General features: G+C 35.4%; 1 protein-coding gene and 1 long non-coding RNA gene across 6 annotated transcripts in view; one reads left to right on the forward strand and one right to left on the reverse strand.

Moving 5' to 3' along the window:
• The window catches only part of FAM151B (family with sequence similarity 151 member B), a 46,750-nt gene extending 39,514 nt beyond the window's left edge, over window positions 1-7,236 (reverse strand). Inside the window, exons 1-3 of one of the 5 annotated variants that reach the window (XR_008423813.1) lie at window positions 7,044-7,233; window positions 4,978-5,103; window positions 2,313-2,478 (exon numbers count right to left, since the gene is read on the reverse strand). Coding sequence is in view for 4 of the 5 variants with exons in the window: in XM_053907243.1 (XP_053763218.1) it covers window positions 2,313-2,478; window positions 4,978-5,103; window positions 7,044-7,068 (317 nt within the window). In the remaining variant the exon portion in view is untranslated. Of the gene's footprint in view, window positions 1-2,312; window positions 2,479-4,977; window positions 5,104-7,043 lie in introns of all 5 variants that reach the window. The other 4 variants (XM_053907243.1, XM_019462892.2, XM_019462891.2 and 1 more) reach the window with 4 other exon arrangements.
• A 16-nt stretch (window positions 7,237-7,252) lies between these two features.
• LOC128778290 (uncharacterized) overlaps window positions 7,253-13,843 on the forward strand; it is a 32,779-nt gene continuing 26,188 nt past the window's right edge. The window contains exon 1 of the long non-coding RNA XR_008423814.1: window positions 7,253-7,440. This is a non-coding gene — a long non-coding RNA (uncharacterized LOC128778290). The remainder of the gene's footprint in view (window positions 7,441-13,843) is intronic.

Raw genomic sequence — 13,843 nt, forward strand, 5'->3', positions numbered from 1 at the left:
GGGTTATCAAGAAATGCTGTATTTTGGCAAATGCTTTTGCTGCATCTATTAAGAGGATCATCTGGTTCTTATCTTTTCTTTTATTAATTTGATGTATCACATTGATAGATTTGCGGATATTGAACCAGCCCTGCAGCCCAGGAATAAATCCCACTTGATCATGGTGAATAATTCTTTCAATGTATTGTTGGATTCTGTTTTCTAGTATCCTGTTGAGAATTTTTGCATCCATGTTCATCAGGGAAATTGGTCTTTAGTTCTTCTTTTTAGTGGGGTCTTTGCTTTTGAAATCAAGGTAACGCTGGCAATACCATGTAATTCTAATTAGAAATAACAGTGGCTAACATTCTCAATTCTAACATGTATTAAGTGTCTCATAAAAAACTGACAAAGGCTACTTGAGAACAAAATGAGGGCTGATGGGGGGTGGGAGGGAGGGGAGGGTGGGTGATGGGTATTGAAGAGGGCATCTTTTGGGATGAGCACTGGGTGTTGTATGGAAACCAATTTGACAATAAATTTCATATATTTAAAAAACAAAACCTGACAAAGGCTGGCCAAGATGATCACTTGAAGAGGTAAGTTCTGATCAGTATACCACCTAAAATTTCCCTTTTGTGGTACTTACTTAAATTCCTAGGAAGAATATGAACTTTGTTTTTATAGGATAGGTTTTTTTCCTAAAAAGTTATTTGTAAGTCAAACTTCTGAGTATCATACCTATTTACCTATTAACTTTGTTTAGAAATTGGGGATGAGAAAATAAAAATCATCAATCACAAAAAACACAATAAACCATTTAAAATTACATTCTATAGGAAACTTACACATAAAATTTTAACATTTAATTATTATTTGTATACCAAACAGAATAACTTAAAAGCATATAATAAGAACTAGTAAAATTTAACTAATAGGTTATTCAGCTACTTTTACAGAGGTAGTACAGAGTTTGGGTTCACAGTGTGAACTCTTCAGCCAGGCTGGTAGCTTTCCTACTATGTGACAACAAGCAGGCTACTTACTCTTCTCTGCCTTTGTTCCCTCATCAAGAAAATGAGGATGATAGCAATAAGCTACCTCCTAGGATTGTTATAAGGACTAAATAAATGAACACATTTAGTGCTCTTAGAACAATGTCTGACACACTATAAATGTCCATAAATTCATTCCCCTTCAAATATGTTATGACCAAAAAATTTGAAAAATCTTTTTTTTAGTGCCTCAGCCCTTTTGGATAGCTGCTAGGAATGAATCGGTTGATCTGACTGGTGAAGAGCCAAGGAATATATTAGAGAGAACAATTCAGTAGGCAATAGTAAACATACACATGAAACGGCAAAGAGTGCTAAAACTCTGAATCACCAAACATTAAAGATCAAACGCTTTATTTCATGGTACAGAGAACACTATACCTTGGATCTCATCCTAGCTCAGCTGTCAAGTTTAGCTATTGTCCCTGGGTCAATCATTTAACTTCTCTGGGACTAAGTTTCTTTGTCAATAAAATAGAGTTTGGGCCATTCACCACTCTAAAAACTTTAAGATCTTAACATAGCTCTTTCATTCACCAACAGTATAATGAAGTTTACTGGTACATTTAGCCCTACAACAAATGATTAGAGTCATATTGATAATTCTATTAGTAAGATTTCCAAATCATTATTAATTTCCTAAGAAAATGCCATTTAAAAATATTGTTCAGAGATAAGGTATATTTACCACAAACCCTAGATTTTCATTAGCAGTCGCCTTCATGGGGCTTATGGTGAGCTTTTGTGGTATCACAATATATTCCTGGCTTTACTTATAATTTTTATATAGCCAAAATGGCACAAAAGTAAAATTTCCCATGATAGCCACTGGAAAGGAAATGACACTTAATCTTGCCCTTCATTATCAATACTTCCAAATATTATTTTTAAAGAACTCTTGGATTATTAAAGACTTCTAGATAATTCCCCATATACAAATATAAATCAAGTAGGATATGCATTAACTTCTCAAACTACTGCCAACTCTGTCTCAGACCACTTTTTAATGAAAGTAGCATTTTAAATTTACCATTCTATTATCACAATGGTAATTTATGATAAATTCCTTTGTAAAAATTAATTTTATCTTCAAAGAGTTTCCAAGAAACAATCTTATTAAACAACTCAATGGGTCTTAGGTCCATTCTTGAAACATATTAGTTTACAATTCTATTTTCAATTTAAAATTAGTCAAGCACAGATATGTGATGCTATTAATCCTTTTTTTCCATTGTTATTTTATAACAACTAAAAAACTGAAAATGTTTATACAAATACCTCTTAAAATCCAGTTTGATGCCTTTATTGCTTTTTATAACTTCAGTCAGCCATTCCTGTAAAGTATTATCACTATTTGTTTCAGGAGGATGGGCCATGATTGGTTGGCTATATTCTGATCCATCACTTGGAAGAAGGACATCAGCCTCTATCATGTGAGCAGGACCTGTCCAAATAAAAGAACTTAAGTTAATGCTGATAAAATAAGGACTGCAGAAGATGTCATATTCAGGAGCCTGTTGAGGAGAATAAAAACTAACATTTACTGGGTAACTACTAAGTGCCAGGTACTAAGTGCTAGGCCTTTACATGTTTGTTTCACAGATGAGCAAACAGGTGGTGAAGAATTAAATGCCTTTCCCTATGTCATAGAGCTCTTACACTGTTGTTACAGTATTTAATTTCTTCCCAGGACATAGCAAAATGAGCAAAGAAAACAAGGATTAATAAGTGTTTGTTGACGTTTCTGAGAATAAAAATAATATTTTTATCTTCTCATTCCTTAAATTAGAAACTACAGATATTTATTATAGTCACACTTTTCCTAAAGATGTTACAAAGGCTTTTTTCAAGGCTTAAAAAAAACACACTTTTTTTCTCAAAAAGACTTAAATCGTTTTCCATTTTTTTCCAACGTATCTTTTAAAATGAATGTGTTTAAAATATACATGCTGAAATGTTACAACATTAGTCTGTGATCATTAGTCTGTGATCATTAGTCTGTGATCTGGATGTTTTGACAGTGTAATACCAGGTGGTACTTTTACATTTCTCCTCCTGTACTTTGTTTTTTTTTTTTAAGTCATGATATTGTTAAAAACCCAGTTTTACAAGTTAATCAAACTGAAACAGCTCTATTAATAATAGTTATACTACATTTAAATATTCTGGAAGAAATGAGAAAACCAGTTAAATACAGCATGCATGTCTGCAGGAGGCTGTCTGTCTCCTCTCCTTTGGACTAACAAGAATTTACGAAACTAGCCATGGCTTAAAAAAGGGATTTGTGAAGAGCATTCCCAAACTATAAAACTTAGCTCTCTGGTTTTACCAAACCGAATGTAAAAAGGACATTATCTGAACACTAAGTAGCCTATGAAAAATTCCCAGGTCAACATCAGACTGCCAGCAATTGGAAATGACTTTCCATCAGCATTTTTAAAACACACTTAAAAGTAAAGTATCCATATTTAATTAGATTATTTCTAGTAAAAGATTTCCACACAGACTATTATGAATTGAAAATTTTAAAGATTTTTCTAAATTTTTAGTTATTACATAGAATTAAAATTTATTTTGTTTTGACTTTGTATCCTGAGACTTTCTAAATTTACTCATGACTTACAATCATTTATCTGAAGAAACTTTGATTTTCTACATATACAACCAATTGTCTGTAAACAGAAGTTTCACCTTTTTTTTTCCATTTAAAAAAATTGATATATAATTCACATACCATAAAATTCACCCTTTAAAGCATACCATTCAGTGATTTTTAGAATATTCAGAATGGTGTACAACCACTACCACTATCTAATTCCAGAAAAATTTCATTATCCCATAAAGAAACCCTGTATCCATTAGCATTCACTCCCTATTTTCTGCTCTGGCCAGTTCCTGGAAACCACTAATCAGCTTTTTTCCTGAAGCATTGCTTTTGCTAAAATTCACTTATTAAAGAATCACTGTGTGTTATTATGTGTTAGGTATTGTTTTAGGTATCAAGGATTCAATATTAAACCAAAGCTCCTCCCTTTGAGGAGCAAAGAATAACAATTTAAAACAGTATCTTTACAATAAAATAAATATATATTCAGACACATTATCCAGATACACAATTGAGTAGGATGCAAAAGATGCATAGATTTTTATAGCAAAACTTGGGACTGAGGAATTTTCCTTGTTGTACTGGGTCACTTCAAGTTATGCCCCAGACCTCTCTCGTTATATGCTTTCAGTCTCTTGTGCTGCTGCAGCCAAGAGGAGTACTTCTTAGGAAAAGGCTGAAAAAACTGCTATCATGTTCATCTATAAAGAAGGAAGATATAGATATAGATGGATATGAAGATGTAGGTGTAGGTGTAGGTCTAGGTCTAGGTATTAGATATAGACTAGATAGACAATATATAGATATAGACTAGTGATAGATACAGATATCTATAGGTATAGATATAGATATATAGATACAGATGATTATAGATTGAGTTAGTAAACCAAAGTCTTAGTTTCTAGCCTAAGCATAAATACTGACCAAGGAAATTAATTATAAATTAGTATACAAAGGCTTCATCCATCCATTCAAAAAATATTTATTGACCCTTTCCTTAATACACTATGAAAGACACAAAAATATGTAAGACATACAACAGTGACCTCAAAAATTTTACTCCAATCACTACAGTATATAGGGAAATGTAAATACATTGAAAGTTTCAAACAGACACAGAAAAGGCAAGTCCACTTCTGGAAAATAAGAAAATCCTTCCATTATGGAAATTTGTTCATTTTGTAAACAAAATGAGATATCTTATAAAAATGTTTATGTTGGCCTAGAATTTATACTTTGATCTTCTAAGTCTTTGAAACCTGAAAATATGCCCAGATACCAAAAAAAGAGTGGAATTAATCTATTATGCAATGTGAAAAGAAGAAACTATTGACTTACTTTTCAGTGCCTCATTCACCTGTGCCTTGTGGTTAGCAGCATGATACCAGATGATCTCAGCGCCATCTTCTGTTGTGATGTGGTTATTTCTCAGAAAATATTCTAGTATATTTTCACTCCAAGATCCTAAAATGACATTTATATTAAAAAAAAAAGGATTGTTTTTTATGAATTAAACATTTCTTTTAGGATCTTGAGTGTTGGGTTTTTTTATTAATAATTTATTATTTTTTTTAATTTACAGCCAAGTTAGCATACGGCACAACAATGATTTCAGGAGTAGATTCCTTAATGCCCCTTACCCATTTAGCCCATTCCCCCTCTCACAAACCCTCCAGCAAACCTGTTTGTTCTCTATATTTAAGAGTCTTTTACGTTTTGTCTACCTCCCTGTTTTTATATTATTTTTGCTTCCCTTCCCTTATGTTCATCTGTTCTGTATCTTAAAGTCCTCATATGAATGAAGTCATATGATATTTGTGTTTCTCCAACTGACTAATTTCACTTAGCATAATACCCTTTAGTTCCATCCATGTAGTTGCAAATGGCAAGATCTCATTCTTTTTGCTTGCTGAGTAATACTCCAGTGTGTGTGTGTGTGTGTGTGTGTGTGTGTGTGTGTGTATACCACATCTTCTTTATCCATTCATCCATCAATGGACATTTGGGTTCTGTCTCTCTCTCTCTCAAAATAATTATATTAACTTTAAAAAAAGCTGTATTAAAACCTTTTAAACTGTGTACAGCTTAATTGTTTTCTCCACCAGAGGCCCCATTCTATATTTATATTAACAATTTAGAATCTTAAGCTATACATTTAAGCATATGCACCTTGGGATTATGAATGTGGGCAAAATTTATATCAGTGACTAAATTCCTGAGCTATTATTTATAGATTTGTTTACCATGTACAAATATACATAATTCCCATATCCATCAACTACTTTTTGGATATCCAGATTTTCTATTAAGCATTAAAATATGTGAGTTAACCAAGACTGTAATACTTGAATCCAAATCTACTCCATACTGTGTAATATCCCAATATAACAGTGAGAAAAATAGTTACCCACATAATTCTTATATATTAATTTAAACATTTTAGTGCCTATCAATTGCCTGCAAATTCCTTCTGCATGAGCTTATATCTTCTGTTAATTATTTGTTTCTTAACTCTGCCTAGCAATAGTTAAAAACCTGAAAATAACCAGCAGAAACTTCCAATAAGACATTGAGAAAAAGTAAATTTTGATTAGAGAATGGAGGAACATATAAAGAGAAGTTCTAACTAACATGCATGGAACTTAGCAACCACTCTGTATATCGGGCTATAGAATAAAGGTGAGAGTTAGCTATGGCATCCACTATGGCCCCAAACATGTGGTTCTATTTAGTATATGCAACAGTCACACACTCTTTAGACTCAGAAGAAAATATGCAGCAATTTTAAAAATATTTGAATTAGGGGTGCCTGGGTGGCTCCGTTAAGCGTCCGACTCTTGATTTCAGCTCACCACAAATTGATTGTGGTGATGGTTACACAACTCTGATATATTAAAAACCACTGAATTGTATGCTTTAAATAAATGAGTTGTATTTTTTGTAAATTATATCTCAATAAAGACTTTTAAAAAAGAAAAATTAAAAAAACAAGAAAAATACATTTACCCAGAAATTCCACTTTCATAAACTTATGCCATAGATAAATATGCCTATATGTGGTAAGTGACACATTTGGTACAAGGATATTTGATATAACATTGTTTGTAATAGCAAAAGTGAAAATAATCTTTTTAGAAAATAACCTTTTTAGAAAGGGTGCAATATTCTTGCTACTCTTGGCCATCCCATCGGCTTTTCTTTCAAGGCCCACAGGAGGAACCAAAGTTCTAGGCCACTCCGTTGTGGGCGCACTGAGGAAGTGGACCTCCATCAGGAAAAGACAGTGGTGCTATCAGAGGAGTCTCTCAAAACGCTCCAACCATAGGCGCCACGCCCAAGTGCAGGACTGCGAGCCAATCGAGGGAAGCCCTTCAGGGACCCACAAAGGCCGGATCCGCGCTTACCAGGGCCCCCAGCGGTCGCTGTCATGGCAACGACCGGCCGCAGTCCGCGGAGGCGCTGAGCCGTGGGCAACCGCCGCTGACCGTCACAGGTGGCGTGGAAACGCGACTCAACAAACAACACACTGTAAACAAAAGAGCCGCCACCTACGGCCCACAGAGCGCCGGAGCCGAGGTTCCCCAGTCGGAGGCGGAAGGAGAACGGGAAGCGGTGCGCACGCGCAGAGACTGAGGCTCTAGTTGCGCGAGCGCGCAGTCTCCGCTCTGGTGTCCGCGGTCCAAGTGTCGCGCGAATTGCTCTTTTGAAAGGTAGTGGGAAAACGGGTTGTTCTTCTGAAGAACTTTACGTCAGGAAGGCAGAGGATGAAACGCCGAGATTGAAAGAAGTCACTTGCATGGGGTACGATTTTTTAAAGTTGGATATATATATATTTTTTATTTTAGTGCCATCCTAAAATGACATGGAATCATTTCTCCATAAAAATGAGCGTTGCTTCACAAGGATTTTAGAAGTGAGAACTTGCAAGTTTTGTCTCCCTCTTCTTCTGTACTAGTGTTCACTCAGGAAACACTAACAACTGTATTCTCTTACCCACTACCTTCTTTGCCCTCAACTCCCTACTTTGCGCCAGCGACGCTGAAGCTAGAAAAAGACCTCAGGCAGTCAGACTGATCTGAGTTAGCAGCATAGCACTGCCATTTTCGGGTCCTGTGACCCTAATACAACTCAGTTGTCAAATTAAGATAACAACACATCACCTACGCATAACACGAATGGCAGCACTGCAGATTTTTATATCTTTTTAGTCTTTTCACACTTGGGTTGTAACTATTTCAATTTGTCTTCAGTCAGGCTTTCAGTATTCTCTGGATGTTCTCTAGCTGAATCAAAAAGATTTCGAGAGTTTCAGAAAACAGTAAATTTCAATGATTTCAGTGGTCTTTAAAAAAAAAGATCTTTGAGATATATAATTGGTTGACTCGTATTTGATTTGCATTTCCCTAATGATAAAAAAAAAAGTTATACATTTAAAGTGTTCAAGTCAGCGTATTCATAGAATTTTGCAACTGCACCACAATCAACATTTTGATCACCCCAAAGCAGCTGCTTTCCATTTCCTCCCCAACCCTTTGCAACCATAAATCTTATTTTTGTTTCTGTGGATTTGCCTATGTTGGCCACTTCATATAAATGGAATCCTACAAGGTAATGGTCTTTGTGACTGGCTTCTTTCATTTAGCATGTGTTTGCAAGCTTCGTCCACATTGGAGCACGCATCAGTATTTTATTCTTCATGACCTAGAAAAATTGCACTGTTGGTAGATTTCACACTTGACCATTCATCAGTTAATGGACATTTGTGTTGTTTCTGCTTTTTGGCTACTAATGACTAAGCTGCTGTAAGCATTCATGTATAGATTCTGTGTGGAAGTATGTGGAAGGTATTTCTCTTGGAGTAGAATTACTGGTTTATACGGTAACTCTATGTTTAACTTTTTGAGGAACTGCCAGTTTTTCAAAGCAGCTACTCCATTTTACATTCCCTCCAGCAATGTATGAGGGTTCCAATTTATCTACATTCTCAACAGAGAATGCTGTCTGTTGCTATCTGTTGCTATCTGTTGATTTTTTTTAATGACAGCCATCCAAGTGGAAAATGAAGTATTGTCTCATTTTAGTCTTGACTTGCATTTCCCTAGTGATTAATAATGTTGACCATATTTTCAAGTGCTTATTGACTATATATATATTTTTTGGAGAAAGGTTTATTCAAATCATTTGCTCATTTTTAATAGGGTTGTTTGTGGGGTTTTTTGTTGAATTATAAAAATTTCTTATAAAGTCTGACTACAAGCCCCTTAATATATATGATTTGCAAGTATTTTCTCCCATTTTGTAGGTGCTTTTTTCACTTTCTTGATGGTATCAGTTGCAGTTCAAAAGTTTTTATCACCTCTTGGTCACAGTATTAGGTCAATATTTTCATATATTTTATAATTACTGACTCAATTAAAATTACTGTTCACTGTCCATTTTTTAGAGCTGCATACTGAAGTATTTAGCATGAAATGATGATGTCTGAGATTTGGTTGAACACACTCCCGCAAAGAAATAAAGGGATAGATGAAGCAAAAGTGGAAAATCTTGAAAATTGTTGAATCTGAGTTATAGGATCAGTACATGGAGCATCATCATACTATTTTCTCTACTTTTGAATGGGAATTTTCGTACCAAATATGTATCTAATTGCTTTTTTTGGCACAAAGGAAAGGTTTCACGAGTTAAGGGTATATGATACATTGAGGAAAGGATAGCAGATACATAGAAACTTATGAGATTAGAAAGTAACAAATGGGCATTGATCTGAGAGTTTAGAGATGGTTTTGATGATATAAATAAATAGGAATAAATAGTGTATTGTTAGTTCTGAGTAACCCAGTCTGGGTAGAAGTGGTGACGTACATAGTAGAGGAGCGGAATAAGATGAGGCCATCAGGGGAGCATGACCTTTGATTCAGTATACATAACTCACTCTTGGGTAAGAGTGTAGCTGGCCTTAGAATTTGGTTATTTCCCACTCAGCACTTGTGTGTGTATGTGTATATATATATATACACATACACATAAATATACATATATATACATAAATATACAAATGATTGGCATAATTTGCAAGTCAAATTGACACAGACAACTGCAGATTGTCACAGAGGAGTGTTAAAGATTCTCATGATCACCCTGGCAGTGGTCTCCAAAAGCTCTTCTGCCTGTGAGAAGGACTTCTTTTATAAGACAGACACTTCGGGGCGCCTGGGTGGCTCAGTCGGTTGGGCATCCGACTTTGGCTTAGGTCATGATCTTGCTGTCCGTGGGTTCGAGCCCCGCGTCGGGCTCTGTGCTGACAGCTCAGAGCCTGGAGCCTGTTTCGGATTCTGTGTCTCCCTCTCTCGGACCCTCCTCCGTTCATACTCTCTCTCTGTCTCAAAAATAAATAAATGTTAAAAAAAAATTTATAAGACAGATACTTCAATAACTTACAAATTTTTACTTTTTTACCCAAGCTCATCCTCCTGGCAACATTAATAATTTTGAGTCTGAAGGCTGCCAAAGTGTTGTTGTTTTTAAAGAAAATAGCTTTTGGGGCGCCTGGGTGGCTCCGTCGGTTAAGCGTCCAACTTCGGCTCAGGTCATGATCTCACAATTTGTGAGTTCGAGCCCCGCGTCGGGCTCCGTGCTGACAAATCAGAGCCTGGAGCCTGCTTCGGATTCTGTGTTTCCCTCTCTCTCTGCCCCTTCCCTGCTCATGCTGTGTCTCTCTCTGTGTCAAAAATAAATAAACATTTAAAAATAAATAAATAAATAAATAAAATAGCTTTTGATGGGGTATGTGAATATCCTGAGGAGATTTGTTTTAAAGTGTGAGATGAGGCAGGAATTGTGGCTTAGAGTAGTATCTTATTTTCGGTAAGACTTTAATTTTAGTTTGTTTTCCAAATTTCTCTTAGAAGTCAGGGTTGTTGTTGTTGTTGTTGTTTAATAAATATGGTATCTCCTTAAATTCTATGCAGAATTTTATGTTTATGTGTGTTTTTCCCTTGGGGAGGGAGTTTAGTTTCTTCATGACCTAAAACAATTAGAAAAATACTATATACTTACAGTATAGAGATTCTGAATAAGAATCTACCAAATTTTACTATTATGGAGAAGGTTAAGGTCAATGTGGTACAGAACTTTCAAGACAGAATAATCTGTTTTAATTTTTACACAGTTGCCACCATTTAATAATAGAAAAACAGTGAGCGTATTAATCGGGGATAATAAAACTGAAACTTTTAGAAAAGCGGATTCATAATGATAGGATATATCCAGATTTATTTTAACTGTGACTCTTAGTCTTTAAGTCAACTATTGTGAGACTAAACTTTGAGTACTCTACTTTGTTTCTAGAATTTATCCTGAATATCAGGCTCTTAGTTTGACTTGTCCACAAAGTCCTCCTTTTACTTTATAGTTACAGTTGTTTTCAACTTAAATTGCAAAGGATGGGAACTAAGCTTTTAAAACCACTTACAGTTCAGAACATTACCTTTTATTCCCAGTGATTTGGGAATGCAAAAGCTTCGGTGTCTCTCTTTCTCTACGACTCGCTGCTATAGCCCCAGTGAGAGCTTCTGGAACCACACTTATTTTGACAGAATGTGTTGTTTCTCTTTGTCCCCATATTTTGATATTTTGAGAAAGAGACAGTGCTCATGCAAGCATGAGTGGGAGATGCTCAGAGAGAGAGGATCCCAAGCAGGCTCTACATTGTCAGCACAGATCCTAGTGTGGGGCTTCTACTCACGAACCATGAGATCATGACCTGAGTCGAAATCAAGAGTCAGATGCTTAACCGACTGAGCCATCCAAGTGTCCCACTTTTGAATTTTTTATTTTACACAATTTCATTTTAATTTATATATTGACTTTTAAAAAGTAAATCTCCATGCGTATATTGTTTAGTGATTACTCTAGAGATTATTGCATCCCAAACTTTTTGCAATCTACTTTGAATTTTTGTCACGTCAAGTAAAATATAGAAACCTTACAACCATATAGGTCCCTTTACTATCCTCCCATTAGGATGTAGTTCTCTTATGTATTAGATCTATATATGGTGAACATCCTGTCAGTGTTATATATTTTTTATTTCAGCAGTTATACATATTTTAGCAAACTTAAAAGGTGAAGAAATAGTCCTTTCTATTTATTAAATATTACCATTTTTGTTGTTCCTTCTTTCATGGCATTCCAAGGTTCCCTTTTCTATCATTTCCCTTCCCTATAAATTTTCATTACCATTTCTTTTACAGAAGTTCTGGTAGTGAATTATCTTACATTTTTCTTTTTCTGAAAATGTCTTTATTTCACTTTGATTCCTGAAGGATATATTTACTAGTTAAAGGATTCTGGGTTCATAATTGTTTTTGCTTTGTTTTTTTAAAGCACTCTACAAGTGATGTTCCACTTTCTCTGGTTTCTGGTAAGAAATACAACATAATTCAAATCTTTGTTCTCCAAAAAATGTGCAGTGTCCTTTTCCTCTGGCTCTTTCCAAGATCTTTATGTTTACTTCATCAGTTTGGTTATGATGTGCCTGGGTATGGTTTTTAACTTTTTAGCACTTTCTATGCCAGTAGAACTGTTGTAAATATAATTTTAGGTAAACGTATATAAATTTATGTCTTTCACCACATTTTGGAAATTTTCAGTCATCCTTTTTTTTTTTTAAATGTTTATTTATTTTTGAGAGGTGGGGAGGGGCAGAGAGAGAGGGAGAGAGAATCCCAAGCAGGCTCCACACTTTCAGCACAGAGCCTGATGCTGGACTCAAACTCATGAACCATGAGATCATGACCTGAGCTGAAACCAAGAGTCAGACGCTTAACTGACTGAGCCACCCAGACACCCCAGCCATTATTTCTTCAAATGTTTTTTTCTTCCAGTCTTTTCTCCTCTTCTTTTGCAACTCCTATAACATGAATATTAGGCCTTTTGATATTTTCTCATAAGTCTCAAAGCCTTTTTTTCCCTTTGTCATTTAGGCTGGATAATTTCTACTGATGTATCTTTAAATTTGCTGATGCTTCCCTTGGTTGTCTCTATTCTATTAAAACCCTCTAGTAAATTTTTTGTTATTTGTATTTTTCACTTATAAAATTTCAATTTGGTTCTTTTTATAGCTTCTCTTTCTTTGGTGAAGACTTCTACCTTTCCATTCATTTCAATAGTGTTTGCCCTTGCTTTGTGGAACATGATTAAAATAACATGTTGTCTTTTCTGATAATTCCAAAATTTGACTAACCCCAGAATTGGCTATTGTTCATTGTCTTTTCCCTTTAGAGTTGTTTAGATCTCCCTAATGTTTTACATGTTATTTGGATTATTTCCTACATATATTGAATATTATGAAACTCTCAGTCCTGTTCAAGTCTTCAGAAGAATGTTTTTGTTTTTGTTTGGTTTGTTTTAGCTTGTAGCCCATCCTGTTAGTTCAGGCCACATATTCTGGACAGCTGTATGTGGGTTGTGGTTCCAATGATAATTTAGTTTTCAATACCATTATAGTGCGGTTCTAATCTGCCCTGATCGTGCTCCACCCAGTGGCCAGTCTGAAACCTGCATCCAGGCATACCTCATTATATTGTCATTATATTGCACTTCACAGATAATTGTGTTTTTCACAAATTGAAGGTTTGTGGCAACCCTGTGTCAAACAAGTCTATCAGTGCCATTTTTCCAACAGCATTTTCTCACTATAGTTTACTGAATATTTTTTTTTAATTTTTAAATTTTTTTATTATTTATTTTTGAGACAGAGAGAGACAGAGCGTGAATGGGGGAGGGTCAGAGAGACAGGAAGACACAGAATCCGAAGCAGGCTCCAGGCTCTGAGCTGTCAGTACAGAGCCCGATGCAGGGCTCGAACTCACGGACCATGAGATCATGACCTGAGCCGAAGTCGGATGCTTAACCGACTAAGCCACCCAGGCGCCCCGGTTTACTGAATATTTTAAGCCCACTGTTGAGACCTACTGCTCAAAAAAAAGATTTCTTTCAAGATATGACAGCTCATTGACAATTCCCCTGGCCACCCAAGAGCTCTAATGGAGATGTACAATGAGATTAATGTTACTTTCATGCCTGCTAGTACTATATCCATTCTGCAGCCCATTGATTAAGGAGTCATTTCTATTTTCAGGCCTTATTTAAGAAGTACATTTTGTGGGGCACCTGGGTGGCTGAGTCAGTTGAGCATGTG

The sequence above is a fragment of the Panthera pardus genome, unplaced genomic scaffold (assembly GCF_024362965.1).
Source record: "Panthera pardus isolate Hobbes unplaced genomic scaffold, ASM2436296v1 HiC_scaffold_2, whole genome shotgun sequence".
Classification (NCBI taxonomy): Eukaryota; Metazoa; Chordata; class Mammalia; order Carnivora; family Felidae; genus Panthera; species Panthera pardus.